The following is a 17,401-nucleotide window of genomic DNA, read 5'->3' as shown; positions in this document are numbered from 1 at the left end:
GCTGGGCGTGGTGGTGCATGCCTGTAGTCCCAGCTACTCGGGAGGCTGAGGCCGGAGAATGGCTTGAACCCAGGAGGCGGAGCTTGCAGTGAGCCGAGATGGGGCCACTGCACTCCACCCTGGGTGACACAGAGAGACTGTCTCAAAACAAAACAAAAAAAACAAAAAAGAAAAAAACAAAGATAACATTTCTCTAATTCTTCTGAGATGGGAATGAAAAGCATTTCCTGTGGAATTACAATCACAGTATTTTAAAAAAACAAAACAAAACATGAAAACACTCTTATTTTTTTCCTGATAACTAAGGTAAGAAATTCTCCTGGCTTAAGAAGATCAGAAAATATAGAAAAGCATAAATAAGAAAATAAAATTACCTGCAATACCAGCATTCAGACATATCCACTGTTACCATGTTATCAGTTTTTTAATGTATTGTTCATAGTCACTGTCTCTCACCCCTAGGCCGGTTATCATGGGGTGTGTGTCCTCCTGGCCACTCATAACTTTTCTCATTCTCCCCATGTCCGCCCTAAAAGCATTCAGCTTTGAATTGCATGCCCTCACATGATACCACTCACCACTTCCGGTAATTGTCATCAACTGCACCCTGGGTCATTTTCCTCATTCTTTTAAGATTGAGTTTCTGCTTTACTGTCACTCTCTCCAGCACTATTCCAGTACTCACATAATGGATCTTTATAATAACTTGGCTTCCACTACCCAACCACAGCCACTGAATTCCTAGGTCATACCCTTAATCAGTGGTTTTCCAACTGGGGGCAGTTTTGCTTCCAAGGGGACATTGTCTACAGACATTTTTGGCTGTCACACTGGGGAGGTGCTACTGGTGTCTAGAGGGTAGAGGCCACAGGTGCTACTGATCATCCTACAGTGCACAGGACAGCCTCCTACAACACAGAATTAGTATGGAAAATGTCAGTCGGGCCAAGGGTGGGAAACCCTGCTGTAACTAGAAGACAGCTGATATGTCCACTATCATACCTTCCTGAAATAAGAATAATGATCAGTAGAATAGCTTCCTAACCTGGATATTATGGAATACTTCAGACTCTTGGTTGACTGTGAGAAGTAGATCCTGGGGTATAGTCACAGCTGAACCATCATTCTGTCAGAGTGGAATAACACCTTAGTGCTTTTTAATATTAGCACCTTCTCTGACAGTATCATTTAATGGGGTTAACATATTATCTAGTAAATCAGACCAACCAAATGTAGGAAAGGCAGAGTCCATATAGGACACCAAGGAAGCAGTTTCTATGATTTTTAAGAAACATACCATTTTTTTTTTTTTTTTTTTTTGGCACAGGCTCTCATTCTATTGCCCAGGCTGGAGTGCAGTGGTGTGATCTCGGCTTACTGCAACCTCTACCTCCCAGGTTCAAGAGAGTTTCATGCCTCAACCTCCTAAGCAGCTGGAATTACAGACACATGCCACCACACCCAGCTAATTTTTTGTATTTTTAGTAGAGATGGGGTTTTGCCATGTTGGCCAGGCTGGTCTCTAACTCCTGATCTCAAGTGATCCACCCTCACTGGCCTCCCAGAGTGCTGGGATTACAGGCTTGAGCCACCATGCCCAGCCTAATCTTATTCTTATAACAAAGAACATGTACATTTAACAATACCATATTTGGTCTGAGACCAACATTTCATCCCTTTTTCCTTTCATGTTTTGTCTCATCCTGAGTTGATTAAAAGGTCTTTATAGACAGATCATTTTTTCCCCCCTGCACAAAGGAAAAGCCATTTGGTCAGTGGCGGGAAAGTAGCTTAGTGTATTCTGTAGGTTCAGAAAGCCCTACCAGAATACCACAGTGGTGCCCTTATGAACTGAGAAAAATGAAAGCATTAATGATATCATACACTAAAAGCAATATTGAGGCCCCCAAATGCTAATGCAGATTAATCACATAAAATTCCATAGGATCGGTGGCTTTTAATTGTTATTTGTTCTTTCTTTTGGCCTATTACTCGATCTCTGTTCTCTTAAAGGGACCGACCAATGAAAGCTTATTTTCTCACTATGAAGAAAAATCATTGTGTCAACAATTGCAGAGATAATACATTACTAGTATTCGTTGCTACAGTGGGAGTAATAGTTGATACTACAGAGAGTACAAACACTTGAATGCTGACTGAAGTTTTCATTCTAGGAAATTAAAGACAGTAGTATAATATCTACTCACATACTTCTTGGAGAAAAGATTTGCAGAGTCAATAGTTGGGGATGGAGAAGGGCATAAAGAGGGTGGCAGCATGAGCCAAGGCCACAAATAGGTCCTAGCATTTGCTGGCCCAAGTTTTGTTGCAGAAATGCAACACCAGATGTAACGTGAAAGATGGGTCATTGGTACAGTCTGCCATCAGGGCCAATCCCACCAGTTGCTTTCTCCTTGTAGTGGTTGCTTCTTGTAGGTAATCACAGATCATGTTGGGACTTTCTATAATCAGGATGAGTTCTTCTTTTACCATTACTTACAAATATCTGGAAAGATCAGAAACAGATGCCCTGAATCATCCTTCATTGTACAGTTACCACTGGAGGGGGAGGCATATGGCCCTGCAGTTCTGAGGTCTTTCATTAAATGAAGCTCTGGTTATCACTAGGTTTTATGATTTTCCTTCAGCAGCAGTAGCAGCAACTTAGCTGCTGGTGTCTTTATACTACCCATCACAATGGCTGTCCCTGTCCAGTCTTTCCTTGTCTGTTCTCAGCTGGCAAATAAGAACTTCACAGTCTGAAAACTATTAAAGTTAGTTATTAGGTTGTGAGATGAAGCATGTTCGTAGAGATGAATGTTATTTTCTCTATTTATAGGAGAAGCCCCGATATCCAAGCAAAAGAAGAGTTATGGAAGCACATTCAGTGAGTAATAGTTTTTCTTTCTCATTGTTTTAAAACCCATGTAGTTTTAATGCAGTTGGAAGAAAGACTGCTGGTACTGAGAGGCAGCCTCAGCGTGATGCCTGCCAAAGCCATTGCCATCATGTGTAGCAGGCACGGGGAGCACATGGTCATGGTGCCTTACCATATCAGAGCCTATCTACAGGCAGCCCTGACACCTCCTCACCTTGGGTCATTTAGTCTCGCCTCTAAATGGACCCCAGACAGGCCAATAGTTTACAAATAAATACCAAGGAAAACAAATCCAGAAGAAAAAAGACACCCACCACAGGGGAGAGAAGCAGATCTTTTATAGGGAAATGGGGAATGGCTGGAGTCTGAACGTAGAAAAATTGAAAGAACACAAAAGAGCTACAGAAAAGGTTTTACCCCTCCTATTTTTCCTTGAACACATTTTTAGTTTTTATAAATTTGTATTGGTTTTACTAACACTGTTTTGGGACAAGGTTAGAAAGGGAAAACTCAGCTGCCAATTGTGAAAGATACTAGCATTTATACCAGCACCACAACTATCATTTTCTTGCTTATTCCTTTACAGAAAGGAACTTGTGGATCCATCCGGATTGTCAGAAGAACAATTGAAAGAGATTCCGTACACTAAAATAGAGTGAGTGCCTTTGAAAATCTTCTCACAAAAGCTTTATTAGTGCTTGTGAGTAATCCATTCTAATTCTTCAGTTGTGTTCCAGGCAGTGCTTTAATTTGTCTTTACATTTTAATCAAAATTAGGTGACAGTAGCAAAAGAGGAAGAAAAGTGTGTATTAAAGCTACTTATTCTACACTATAATCACTATCATGTCTTGTTAGCCACCTCTTTGTACATGGTAGGTACAAGGGAGCTTTTCCTGATTAATGTCAGTTTCGAAATAAATTCTTTTCTGAGATTCTCATTGATAAAGTTTTTTATCCATTATTTTACACCAAGAGAATTATGTTGACCATAAAACTCTCATATGAGCCTGGTCCAATCTCTGGCATAGAAGCAGCACATTGAACAGGCTTCATGAAAGCACAGCAGGAGTCCCTAGTCACCAGTGTAAGAGGAGCCATACCTGTTGGCTGTGTTTTCTGCCTTGCCAGAACTTGGTTAAGAGAAAGTGAGTGCCTGCTTTGTTCCCCTTCTGCAGCTATGCTGCTTTCCCACCACAGTTAAACAGCAGGTTGGTACACCCCAGCCACCCTCTGTCCCCCTCTTCAGATCAAAGATTTGAATATTCATTTGTTTTTAATTATTAAGGTATAATCAACAAATAAAATTTGTGTATGTTTACAGTGTACAATGTGATGTTTGGATATATGTATACATTGTGAAATGCTGAAATCAAGCTAATATATCTATCACCTCACATCCTTTTTTTTTAATGGAGAGAACACTTAAGGTCTACTTTCTTAGCAGTTTTCAAGTGAAGAGTGAATTCTTAATGTTAGTAGCTAGGACAGTGGACCAACTTTTTCCATTAGGAATGCCATTTTGTCTACATTATAGATTTTGTTTTCTTCCACGCTACTAAAAAGAATTCCACTGTGAGGAATAATTTCATTTAAAATTTGGTGGTTAAAAAATATACATACACACACACACATATATACAAATATATATACACAATATATACACAAATAACTATAAAGAGCTTCATTTTCACATATGGTCAAGGGAGCATTTTTCTTGTGAAATTTAAGTCACTCAGGCTTTCAAAGCCTAGAGGAGTCAAGTTCTTTTTAAAACTCTGAAAGTTGCTATTCTTTTGCGGTTTCAATAGTAAGAAAGAACTCCTACTTTTCCTCTTCTGACTTTGGGTGTTTGTTCCCATTTTTTTTTTGGTTGCTTGTTCAGGACACAAGGTGACCCAGTCCGCATCAGGCATTCTCATTCGCCACGAAGTTACCGGCAGTATCGCCGGTCCCAGTGTTCAGATGGGGAGCGATCAGTTCTCTCGGAAGTGAAGTAAGTGGGCAGGCCAGAGCCATCACCATCATGGCTCCAGAACAGTGCGGTCGAAAAGAACTTTACTTGCTCATGGAAATGTTTTATATGTATACTGCAGTACTCTTCCAACTTAATTTCTGATTCTAGGTACTGTTCCAGTCACTAATTCTAAAACTCATTCTCTGCAGTTCAAAAACAGATCTTGTACCACCGCTTCCAGTGACTCGTTCTTCGGATGCTCAGGGTTCTGGGGACGCTACAGTTCATCAGGTTAGTAATAGTAAGGTTTGAAGAAGGTGTTGTATTGATGACAATTTTGAGAAGCATTTTGTGCTTTGGAAAGTTCCTTTGGGGAGGTAGGGCAGGCAGTGAAACCTTAATGTCATTCTGAGATTCTGTATTTTAAAAGAACGTGTAAAAATCATGGAAGGAAAAGTGCATGATCAAGAACCTTGGTACAATCTGGGAAGAGTTAGGAATAACAGGTAGAGGTAGTGGGGCAAAGCTGACGATAATAAAGATTGTAAGATTGTTTGGAGCCAGATAAAGAAACAATTGTTTCACTAATTAAAAAGCAACAATAACAACAGGTATTTTGAGCCAGAGAAACAAAGAGAAAGTGACAGACTCACATTGTTAACTAATAGCAGACAGAAGAATTACTTAAGTCCTGTTTTATTTCTGTCTTTTCCATCACAATTACTTTCATTCTGGGAATGTTTTTAAAATGTAGTTAAAAAGGAATTCAGAGACAGAACACCTAGCTGCCTTAACAAAATCACTTTAACACTTAGCTGAATTTGATAATCAGGGGAGCACTGTGGCAAACATAGTTCAGGAAGGGTTTCATACCACCTCTCATAATGTATTTTTTAATAAGATGGGAAAAAATGTGGGCTGAATAAGACAGTTGGATGGATTTATATCTGGTTAAACAACCACTGTAAAACTCTAAAAACAAAGTTGATGTGTCTGATGGATCAGGGTCAGCCCATTGTCGTTTGATCATGGATCCTTTAGAAAAGCCAGTTGTATCTACTGACTCTCATCCCAAAAAATGCATGTAAGCACATGTACAGTTTTTGGATCACGTAAGAAGCCTGACACCAGCAGTATCTATCATGTGTGGCCCTTTTTGTTTTTATCAATGACTGGAGCAAGGCCTGTGCTAATTTAGGTTAGGTTCCCTAGACAGATTCTAAAATGGAGATCTGCATGCAGGAAGCTTGTTAGAAAGTGCCCACGGGATCCACACTTGTTGGGGAGAAAGTGAAAGACGGGTTTGGGCAGAGGCAAGAGCTGATCCCACAGGGAGCTCTAGAGTTGAGATGGCTCTTCAAATTCATCCTACCGTGAGACAGGGGGGTTGAACCTTTACACATTCACACTCACCCCATAGAAATCACTGGGTAAGGGATGTTCTGGGAGGGGGTTTCTCTTCAACTGAGGGCAGTTCCTGGGGAGGGGCTCAGTTTTGAGCTACATGGCAGGCAACACTCCCAGCAGCTGGAGAATGAATGCCTCAGTCTAGAATGGAGGTCTGCGTGGTAAACACAGCTTCTACTATAATCTGCATAATATTTGATGAGATCAGCCTGGGAGAGCTAATAGGTTGTCCAAATAGACATTTGGTTTAAAGTTGACAGTACTTTTTCAAAATTATATTCATGATTAAGTTTAGGCTTTGCATTCTGACTGACCTGAATAATTTGTGTTTCATCTCTGCATACTACTTGTGTAACTTTAATACTGCTAAACTTCTAAGCCTCAATTTTTATACAGTGTAGATAACCTACCTCCTATGGTTATTGTGATGATTAATAAGCAGTTATCATTTTTGTTTTGTTTTGTTTTTTTTTGTCTTAAATTTTAGTTGGTTTCAATACAAGTAGTAATTTTTATTTCCACTCAGGAATTAAAAAAACTTACACACATTCTAAGTTGGAAGAATAGCTTTCACTTTGCGGGACACAAGAACTCACATGCATCTTCTGATCAGTGGCACTGATTCTAAGCCTGTCTCCAGAACACTTCTGATTTTGAATTCAGTAAATATCCAGTGAGCCCATCTAAGGAATGTCAAGCACTGGTCTGAGCAATCAGCAAACCATGGCCTAAGGGCCAAATCTAGTCTGCTGCCTTTGTACAGCCCAGAAGCCAGTAATGGTTTTTACACCTTTAAAGGGTTGTTTAAAAGCAAAACAAAGTAACAGTAACATGTGACACAAACAGGATGTAGTTTACAGTCTGGCTCTTTATAAAAAAGTTTGATGGCCCTAGCCTAGACGTGGAGGCACAAAAGTAAACAGTTAAAACAAATAGGAGTATGCATTACAAAGAAATGCCTGAGCTAGAGGAGCAACAAAGTGACCTCACTTTGCATGTTTACGCTGTTCAGAGAAGGCCATCTCAGAAAGTGGCATTTAAAGCTGAGACCTGGCAGGTGAGGAGCCAGCCATGTGAGTGGCTGCAAGGCTGATGTAATCAGAGTGAGGAACATAGGGAAAATGCTGACTCTGGAGAGGGCCTGGGTATTTGAGGAGCTGAAAGACCAACATGCACTGAGCATGAAGGGAAAGGCAGATAACACAAGGCCTTAAAGGCTGTGGGAAACATTTGGATCTTATTGTTTTATTCCAAGTGCTTAAAGGAAGCCACTCATCTCATCGGCTGCCATGCGGAGAAGGGGCTGGAGTGACCAATGGAATCTAGAAAGGTGCATTTCCTAATGCAACTTTTAAGTTCTAATTTCCACCACAATGCCACCAGAGTTCTGGCAGTGACCTGCCCTACACCTCACCTTGCCTTTTCACGCAAAGGCTGCTAAGAATGGGGAAGAATAGCAACTTAATTTCTTAAGGTCTGCAGAGTGGACAGATTCAATCCTAGACAAGCAACATAGTACTTATTTCAGGTCCTCTCCTAGCAATCTTTTCTGGTAATTCTTCTGCTATATTTTCCTCTCACATTCACTGGTGTCCTCTTCTGACCTCTGGCTATCCAGAAATCTTCCATCCCAAATAGACTGGTTCATACTTCCCATGACAGGCAGAATAATTATTCCATCAGTGCTTTTTGAATGTCAGTAAAACGAATTAAGCCAGTCATAGGAACAGATTAAAGGTAACTGTATTTTAAAAGAGGGATTTTTTTTTTTTTTTTTTAGCTCAAACAAATCTCAAAATAGATTGGGACAGTGTAGCCCATTATTTGTGGGCATATACATTTGGGGAAGGAAATATGCTTGCCAGCCTGAGACACTAACAATGTTAGGCCATCTCTTGGAAGTAACAGCAGGAGGGGTTTGCGTAAGAAGGAGCAGATGTGAGTTAGTGTCATTCTCAGAGCCTCCACCTGTGATGATGGGAGATGTGTAAAACCTAAGTTTTACAAAGTAGTGGATGTGGTGCCCAGGCTCTGGTAATCAGCTGCCCTGTTTCTCCATACGAGACAAGTGATAGGGGCTCACAAGACATTGTTCCATTCATTGACTGCTGAAAATAAAATCAGGGGATTATAAATTGCCTCCAACTCTCTCCATCACTATTCTGTTTGCAAAAGTGAGAAGGTTGAGAGCCTGGTTTGGGAATTATTAACAAAAGTAATGACAGATTTGGGTGAATTATGCCTAATATTCATGAATAAAATCGTTATGAATGTAAATGTCAGACTAACTTTGTGTATTAAACAAAGATTAAATACAAACTTTGTTTGTTTTGCACAACTATTTAGAGGGAACATTTATTGAATAGCTTTTGGTATTATGAAACTTTTGAATTAACTCAGTATCTTCAATTTAAGAGCAGCTTGGTTTCTGATGTAATTAAAATACTTCATTTGGTTGTTTTCTTCTGAATCTTTCTGTATTTTTCAAATATATTTTATTTTAGAGAAGAAATGGGTCTAAAGATAGCCTGATGGAAGAAAAACCTCAGACATCTCCAAACAACCTGGCTGGAAAACACACAGCAAAAACAATAAAAACTATCCAAGCTTCCCGCCTCAAGACAGAGACTTGATCCTGATGAAGGGTCAACGGTAGGGGTGGGAAGGTTGTGTGCACCACTGGTACTTTTGAAACTGTGAAATAGATACCTTGATTCAAATCTCAGACCTGCGAGTATTTCAGCATAAGACAATGTTATATTTTGCTTTTTTTTTTTTTTTTTTTTTTGAGATGTTACCACTGTCGCCCAGGCTGGAGTGCAGCAGTACCACGTCAGCTCACCACAACCTCCACTTCCTGGGTTTAAGCGATTCTCCTGCCTCACAGGCGTGCGCCACAATACGTGGCTCTTTCTGTATTTTTAATAGAGACAGGGTTTCACCATGTTGGGGGCTGGTCTCAAACTCCTGACCTCAAGTGATTGGCCTGCCTCAGCCTCCCAAAGTGCTGGGATTATAGGCATGGTTTAACTACAGCACAGTCGTGCTGAAGCACCTTTTTGTTTGAACTGGAAGAATAAGTATTTTGTAAAAATTCACTTGAAACCACATTTTCGTTTCTGCAACAGGATAGCAATCAGTCATTTCTGACTATGTTGTGTCTGTGTCCACCACAACCAAGACCAGATGCATCTGATGAACGTTCTGGAAATCTGAACTGCAACTAGCCTGCTGTGCAATAGTACAAGTGGGAGGACGTCTTCCCAGCTCTGGGTTGGTTCTCAAGTAGCGCCCAGATGCAAAAGGACTGAGGCATCACTTCCAGACTGCAGATATTTTTATTCATATAGTTCTTTATAATACTGTATTTTGTGGTGTTAAGTTCCACCAGTTATTTACAAATGATGTAAAAAGCTTTGTTTTTAAGTGTTAATTTCTAAAGTGTTCTCGTCTTGTGTTTTCAGAAGTCTATGTGGATTTCAGTTGATCCCTCACCCCAAACCTCAAATGATCTATCCACCCTGCTTGGCCATCTAACTCACCTGCTCTCCCCAGTGACTATTTTGGACCTTTCCTCTCCATAGATGACTTTGCAGTCTACGGGGAAAATACTTACACAGGATGTCTTACATCTCCCCCTTTCCACATACAGTTCTCTCCACAGCTGCCAGCAGCCCTAACCTTTTTGTCTCTCCGCCTGTGCTTTGGATGCTCTCTCCCAGCCTTTTCAGGATCTTTGTGTCTCCTCCTCCTATATATTAATGTATTCAATCATTCTCTCAGCTAGATCCTTGCTACTTGGTTTTAAATTTAAAACTAAGACTAAAGAAAACTATCTTTCATAACTACAACCCCCTACCCTCTAGCAACTGGTTTTCCTCTCATTCTCAGCCAATCTTCATGCAAGGAGTTATCTTTAGTCATTGCCCTCAATTCAACTAATCCGTATCTTAAGTGATTAATATCAATCACTGTGTCACTTAATCCCACGGAGAATTTTTAGGACATTCTTTTGCTTCTTTAATGTAATCCTATTTTGCTCCTACCACATACTGACCACCCTTTCTAGCTTATCATGCTTTACCTTGCCATTAGTGGAGTTTCTCTAACTTCAAACCCTCGGCCCTCTTCCTCTACCCCGGGTAGATACCATTTATACCCATGGCCTTAAGGTTTATTTCTGTAGTTTAGACTACCGAGTAATGTGCTACTGCAAAAAGACCATTTGGATTTCTTAAAGGTAATTTAAGAATTCAGCTGTTTAAATGCTGCTCCCCAACTGGATTTATAGTCATTATGCTCATCAGTGTGCAAACTCGACACGTAGCAGTTATGGACACCTCCACTATTACCAAGTCTAGTTGGCTCTGTCATCGAACTATAAACAATTTTATTTCACTAATTTTACTAGTGCAAGATGGTCTCTTGCCTAGACAACAATAAGCAACCTAGTTCAATTACCTTTTTTTGCAAATCTGATTTTCCACCATGGACTTATCTTGCTTTAATAAAGCCAGAGGGAGCCCGAAGTGGTGTGTCTGGCTTCTTTACCTACCTCTTCAGCCTCATTTTGTAACACTCCCACCTCCCATAACAGCCATCTTACATGCCTCAGTAAACAACTCAATTCTGAAACAAGGCACTGAAGAGGGAAAGCAGCCAAAACTGTCACAAAAGTAAGTGGACTTATGGTATCTTTTTTTCTAGCCCAAGCCTCTGCATGTCATTTCCCCAATTTTGCCTTGTGAAAAGTATGACACATACCTTTGGTCTCAACTCTTTCTCAGGTTTCCCCAAGAAAATCCTATCATGGAACTCATAGTGAAGTTTTACATGTGATGACATTCCCTCCACTCAACTTTGTTTCCAAAGGGAAGAACTGTGTTGTGCTCGTCATCGTGTTCTTAGCTCCTAGTACAGTGCTTTCAATAAATTTTTTGAATACCTGAATACATTATTTGTTGTTTCTTGCAAAGTGAAGGCAGAAAATATGCCAATATTAAGTGTACAATCTAGTTGGAGGGAAAAAAATGTATGCATTGGGTGCAGTAAAGCACACCTGTCACTAGAATCAGTCTAGTTCTCGCCACGATTTTTGAGTCACTGGAAGAAAGTACATTTCTCTTTGGGCCAAACACAAGCTATTGTAAGGCTATTAACTATGGTGACAACAGTGAAAACTGATCAAAAAAGAAGCCCTCCTCCCTTATAACTTTTTAGAAACAGCTATTTCTGGCAGTTAATCACTTAAAACACAAATGTCGAAGTGCATTAATATATTTATTCACATCCTCACTGTCTTAAGTGTGTATTTACAGACTCCAACAGGCAGTTATGTCAGAAATCCTCAGACTCCCGGCAATTTCAAATGAGCCAAGCAACTCTTGTGAAGACCAAATTTTCAAACTCTTCACCAAGGACATCCTAAGAGAAAAAATAAAGTACTCAATTCGGCAGCAGATATTTTTGTGTAACATTTTAATCAAGAACTTGGTAATTAATATGCCTGCGATTTGACAAGTTTTTAAAAAACTCAATGACTACACATAAAAACAATTCTTAAGGGATCCAGAATGCCAGTACTATGCGTATTTATTTCCCTGGGCTTCTCAGGATGTATCAGCAAAACTTTCCCAAAAATAAGCTGTGCAGGCTGTCCCATTTGTTAACTCACCTAAATAGCTACAGACGGAGCAACACTACGAATGTACCACTAACATTAATACTCACTAGAGAAGGAGCCCCAATCTAAAAGGTGATAAAAATTCCCATTACAAAGTGCTTTATGACATATCACCCTACCTTCTGGTCACCTTTGTGCTCCCAGATGGTATTGAGCTAGCAGCAGTCTACACTTCAGGCATCCATCTTCCACCTGAACAAAAATTAAAACTGGTTAAGACAAACCATACACTTGTGGCTGGCGGGGTCAAGATCCCGCGTGTAAATGTAAAAGCAGCAACTGTTACTTATGCAGCTCCTACACCAAAGATACCAAATTCAAGGGCAGGAAAAGGCTGCAAAGCGTTTAATTTACGCCTTTTTTGACACCACATTCACTAGTTTCCAAAGTGAATGGGCAACACAAAGGCTGACACTGCGCGAGGTCGGCTCTAGGACATAAGGTTGCTGACTGGCTGACAGTAATCTTCTGTTTACAGCCTAAAAACGAACACTACATTTCAGAGAAATTTTCTCACTATTTAAAATCCGACTTAGTCATGAAAAGTGAAATGAGATGCGTTTTAAATGGCGACTCGTCTCGCACCAACGTGAAAACTCATCTGCAGGGTAGGTGATCACTGCCGCCCAGTACCGCATATGGAAACAGCCGTCACCAGGCCCTCTGCTTTTAAGTTATTTTACCCGGGGGCAGGGCAGGCATAAAGTCAGTTATACGGTAAGGCCTTTTCACTAACGAAAATAAAACCAGGCTTATCTGGAGAACTTCCTGGCATAGTCGATGATCTAAACACAAATCCACCAGCTCCCCGTTTCCAAGCTTGGGAACGCAGGCGCGAGGCCAGGCCACTTACCCTTCACGCGTTCACGGCCCCGGACACCTCGGACACGGTCCGGCCGCCGCAGTCGACTCACCAGACTCAGGGTGGCCGCGTTCCCCTGCCCGGCGTCCCGGCGTGAGAGACCACGCGGCCACAGCCAAGCGCCATCCCGGAAGACCCAGCGCAAAAACCACACCAAGCTCGCACCAAAAGGAAGAAAGACCGACCTGCCGTCCCACAATCCTTTTCTAGAAGTGGAAGGACCCACTGTCCGAGGGCGCGAGGGGGGAGCGAGCTGTACCATCGGCCGCTGCACTCTCGCGAGACGCCGCCGTGTGGCCGGAGGGAGAAGGGCCAGTGAGGGACCGAGGGGCGGGGCGTGTCACCAAGGGAAAGAGGAGCCTGGGTTCTCATCCTGAGTCACCTCTGCGGTTTTGTGACCAGTTCTTTCCATAGAGGAAGTATCCAGACCCCCCCGCCCCCGCCCACCCCGCCCAGGGTCAAGAGCATATTGTCAGTGCTGGCAGCAACAGTAGCCCAAAGGACTTTAGACCACGTGTTTTGGGACCCGACAGAATTCATGTCTCCGGCTGAGGAAGAGCAGGGTCATTCATTCGAAAGATATTCAGTCAGCACTTACTATGCTCCAGGCCCTGGCCTGAGTGCCTGGGAATCAGATGTGGGTGAGCCAGGCAAGGTTCCTGTGGTACATTCTGCTTGGGTGAGAAGGCCACTGACCAGGTGAGCCCGGATGCTGAAATTCCACAATGTAAGTGCCAGGAAGGCAGCAAAAGAGGGTCATGCCATAGAGCAGCGCTGTCCAATGGAAACAGTGTGAGCCATGAATGTAATTTTAAATTTTCCAATTGCCACATAAAATGTAAAAAGAAGGCAGGGTGCAGTGGCTCATGTCTGTAATCCCAGCACTTCGGCAGGCTGAGGCAGGTGATCATCTGGTCAGGCGTTCAAGACCAGCCTGGCCAACATTGCAAAACCACGTCTCTACTAAAAATACAAAAATTACCCGGGCTTGATGGCGGGTGCCTATAATCCCAGCTACTTGGGAGGCTGAGGCTGGAGAAATCGCTTGAACCCGGGCGGGGTAGGGGCAGAGGCTGTGGTGAGCTGAGATTGCGCCACTTTACTCCAGCCTGGACTAAAGGGTGAAACTCCGTCTCAGAAAAAAAAAAAAAAAAGTAAAAAGAAACAGGTCAAATTAATTTTAATAATAATCCAACCTATGTTAACTATTTCAACAAGCAATCAATATAGAATTAATGGAATTATTAAGATATTCTTTTATATCTACTAAGTAATAAAAATCCAGTGTATATTTTATACTTCCAGCACATTTTGGTTCAGACTAGACACATTTCAAGTGTTCAGTAGCTCACGGGGCTAGGCATAGGAAGACTGGAGGTGAACTTTGAGCAGATGTGTGAAGGCGGTTATGCAAGATCTGGGGACAGGAGGCTTTGGACAGTGTGGCTGGAGTAGAGTAAGGAGTACAGAGTGACAAGATGCAGCTGGAGAGCCAGGCAAGAGCAAGGCACTTAGGGTCTTGTCACATAGGGTAGGGTAATGGGATTTTATGCTGAAATCTTAGAGTTGATTAATTATCACCACAAAAATAAAGCAGAGTTCGTTAATTGGCTTTTTTCCTGATAACCATAACTCCTTGAAGGGACAGGAGTGGCAGCAAGGCAAGTTGTATGATGACAACTAGGTCTCCATGTTTCTCTAAGTTGCAGCAGAGATTCATCCAGAGACCAGTCTTAGCACCTTTCGTTGTTTTTTGGAAGCCTAATTCTATAAAAGAAAGAAAGAAAGAGAAGAAAAAGAGCTTATCTCCAAATACATCAAGTTATATACATTAAATACAACTTTTTGTATCTCAGTCATACCTCAATAAAGTGGTTTAAAAAAAAGAAAAAAGAAAATTCAGGCTCACAGCCCAGTGGTCATCACACAAAGACTAGCATGAATGATAACAAAATCAATCTGGAAACAATGACTGTACAGAAGTAGTAAATGTATAATTATTACAAGAAGGTGAGTAACTCCAGACTTCATTAGGAAGTCACTGTAACATCTGGGGCAGAAGGCAGGTTGCGGAAGGAAGGCAATACCACCAAGACTGTCCTTTAAAGACAGCGAAAGGCACAGTGTGGGGATTATAAAACACCTTAGTCTTGCCTTCTTGCTAGGCAAAGTCGGTGACAAGTTTTGGCTGTGTCCTCACCCAAATCTCATTTTGAATTGTAGTTCCCATACTCCCCACGTGTTGTGGGAGGGAGCTGGTGGGAGGTAATTGAATCATGGGATTGGTTGCCTTCATGTTGTTTTCGTGATGGTGAATGAGTTCTCGGGAGATCTCACCAGATCTTTGCTCCGCTCTTCTTCCTGCTGCCATGTGCAAAAGGATGTGTTTGCTTCCCCTTCCGCTATGATTGTAAGTTTCCTGAGGCCTCCCCAGCCATGCTGAACTGTAAGTCAATTAAACCTTTTTGTTTTATAAATTATCCAGTCTCGGGTATGTCTTGATTGGTAGCATGAGAATGGACGAATGCAGTGAGAGAGGAAATTTTCTTGGACTGGGGCAGCCAGCATACCTAGGTTTATATCTCCCTCTGACATTTGCTCCCTTAGGTATGTGACCACCATTGTGAACCTGAGTTTCCTCATTTAAAGGTAATAGCTACACACATGCACTATTTAGGTTAGTTTAAATAATTAAGAAAGGTTTGTGGAATCACATAGCATTGTGTGTGGTACATAATGACATCCAATAAATGACTCATATGAGCTAGACTTTTCCTCTCTTTTATCCCTACCCCAAATATGGAACCTTCTTGGATTGAGTTCTTATGAAAGGGGAAAACATGCTGTTTTTCTTTTAATGGCTTTACATTATTGCTCCCACTTTCCTCTTTTCTCTTCTTCCCTTTGTATCTGCTCCCCAAACTTTCCAAAATTAGGCAGAGGAAAGGCATTTGTGTTCATTTGTTACGGTAGCAAGAGCAACCTAATATACCCTATAAGGGGTAGACGGTAAGTGAGCTTTATTTGTTACTCCACCCTTTCTTGTCCTATCCTGATTTTTTCATTAGGAGTGGAAGTGAGAGTTTTGCATTTTAAAATAATTAATCCATATAAAGCTGACTTTTGCTTATAGTGAGTGCTAGGGATAACCAGTTGTTCTAAGATGGTTTATCAATAGCTCATCCTTTCTACACAGATCTACCATGCCACTATCATCACAGATCAGGGTTTTTTTGTTTGTTTGTTTTTGTTTATCTTTCTTTTTGTATGGATGTACCTTTACACTGTCTATTCTGCCCTACTGGTCTATTTGTCTCTCCTGTGTCAATATTACACCATCTCAATTATTATATTTTTATAATGTCTTGATATTTGCAATGGCAAATACCCTGCCCTCCCACATCCATATCACCATCCAGACACCATTATCTTTTTCAGGGAAGTCTTGACTATTATTGTCCCTTTTCTCTTGCACATAGTTTTTAGAATTAGATTGTAAAGTTCAGTGAATCGAACTGGTCCACTTTTGCTTTGACTTAGACTCCTTCTACCTTTTGGTAATCATTGTTTGATGATGCTTGTCTTCAGGATTGTGCTGCTAAAGCCATATTTCATCTTTTCATTGAACTTTACAATCTAAAGATTGTTGGGATTTTTATTGGAATTGCATTGGATCTGTGATAAACTGAAGGAGAGTTGACATCTATATGAAAATGGTATGTGTGATAGTTGATTTTATGTATCAACTCTGGATCACAGGATCCTCAGCCATCTAGGTAAACATTATTTCTGGGTGTGTCTTTGAAGATGTTTCCAGAAGAGATTAGCATTTGAATCAATAAACTGAGTAAAGGAGATTTACTTCCTCATTGTGGGTGGCATCACTTAATCCTTTGGGGGCCTGAATAGAACAAAAAAGGGGAGAAAGAAAGGATTTACTTGCTGTTTGCCTGACTCTATCAGCTGCAACATTAATCTTCTGCCCTCAATTCCCCTGGTTCTCAGGCCTTTGGAATCTACACCACCTGCTCTCTGGCTATTCCACTGGCATTCTTGGGCCCCTAGCTTAGAGACAGCATCTTAGCACTTCTCAGCTACCATAATTGCATGAGCCAGTGCTCCTAATGTTTCAGCATGTGTGTATGGTGTGTGTGACACTTTTATGCCTTTTTTATTGTTTATTGGATTAGGGAAGTTTCCTTCTATTTCTACATTGCTAATAGTTTTTTTTTTTAATTGTGAGTGAATGTTGAATTTTATTACTTTTTCTGTCTCTATGGATGAACATATGGGTTCTTTTTTTGTTATTATGGTGAATTGCATTAATACATGTTCTAATATTAAACCAATTTTGCATTTCTGGAAGAAACAAAACATGTCATTTCAAAAAGTATTCTGTTTAGAGTTACTGCAGTTCTGTTTATGGATGCGACTGTAGTTATTTTTTTATACTGTCTTTTAAAAATTTGATAGTAAAATTACATAGATATCTACTTAACATTAATAATTTGTTTCTGAAAATTAGATGTTCTGTTCAAAAACAGAGTCTATTTCTCTTTATTTTAAATGGCAAAATTATAATGGATTACTTGTGAACCCAAACGAATTTCCTAAAA

The 17,401-nt window shown here is 40.9% G+C and overlaps 2 protein-coding genes and 1 non-coding gene across 3 annotated transcripts in view; 1 reads left to right on the top strand and 2 right to left on the bottom strand.

Annotated features, from left to right (window-relative positions):
• Nucleotides 1-11,194, top strand: part of EPB41L4A (erythrocyte membrane protein band 4.1 like 4A) — a 255,122-nt gene extending 243,928 nt beyond the window's left edge. Inside the window, exons 19-23 of the mRNA XM_025388701.1 lie at nucleotides 2,840-2,887; nucleotides 3,465-3,533; nucleotides 4,762-4,872; nucleotides 5,043-5,124; nucleotides 8,745-11,194. Of these exons, the coding sequence (XP_025244486.1) occupies nucleotides 2,840-2,887; nucleotides 3,465-3,533; nucleotides 4,762-4,872; nucleotides 5,043-5,124; nucleotides 8,745-8,873 (439 nt within the window). The 3' untranslated portion in view covers nucleotides 8,874-11,194. The remainder of the gene's footprint in view (nucleotides 1-2,839; nucleotides 2,888-3,464; nucleotides 3,534-4,761; nucleotides 4,873-5,042; nucleotides 5,125-8,744) is intronic.
• Nucleotides 11,195-12,200: 1,006 nt separating this feature from the next.
• On the bottom strand, nucleotides 12,201-12,333 carry LOC112627264. Its single transcript, XR_003120111.1, has one exon. It is a non-coding gene; the product is annotated as a small nucleolar RNA SNORA13 (small nucleolar RNA).
• Nucleotides 12,320-13,308, bottom strand: LOC112626552. Its single transcript, XM_025388702.1, has one exon. The coding sequence runs from the start codon at nucleotides 13,045-13,047 to the stop codon at nucleotides 12,709-12,711; it is 339 nt and encodes a 112-aa protein (XP_025244487.1). The 5' UTR covers nucleotides 13,048-13,308; the 3' UTR covers nucleotides 12,320-12,708.
• Between the last annotated feature and the right edge of the window lie 4,093 nt (nucleotides 13,309-17,401).

Source organism: Theropithecus gelada, chromosome 6 (genome assembly GCF_003255815.1).
Source record: "Theropithecus gelada isolate Dixy chromosome 6, Tgel_1.0, whole genome shotgun sequence".
NCBI lineage: Eukaryota > Metazoa > Chordata > Mammalia > Primates > Cercopithecidae > Theropithecus > Theropithecus gelada.
This window is presented reverse-complemented; position numbering and strand designations above follow the sequence as displayed.

Coding starts and splice junctions, on each gene's coding strand:
- LOC112626552 (XM_025388702.1), bottom strand. CDS start 13,047: ATGGTACAGCTCGCTCCCCCCTCGCGCCCTCGGACAGTGGGTCCTTCC.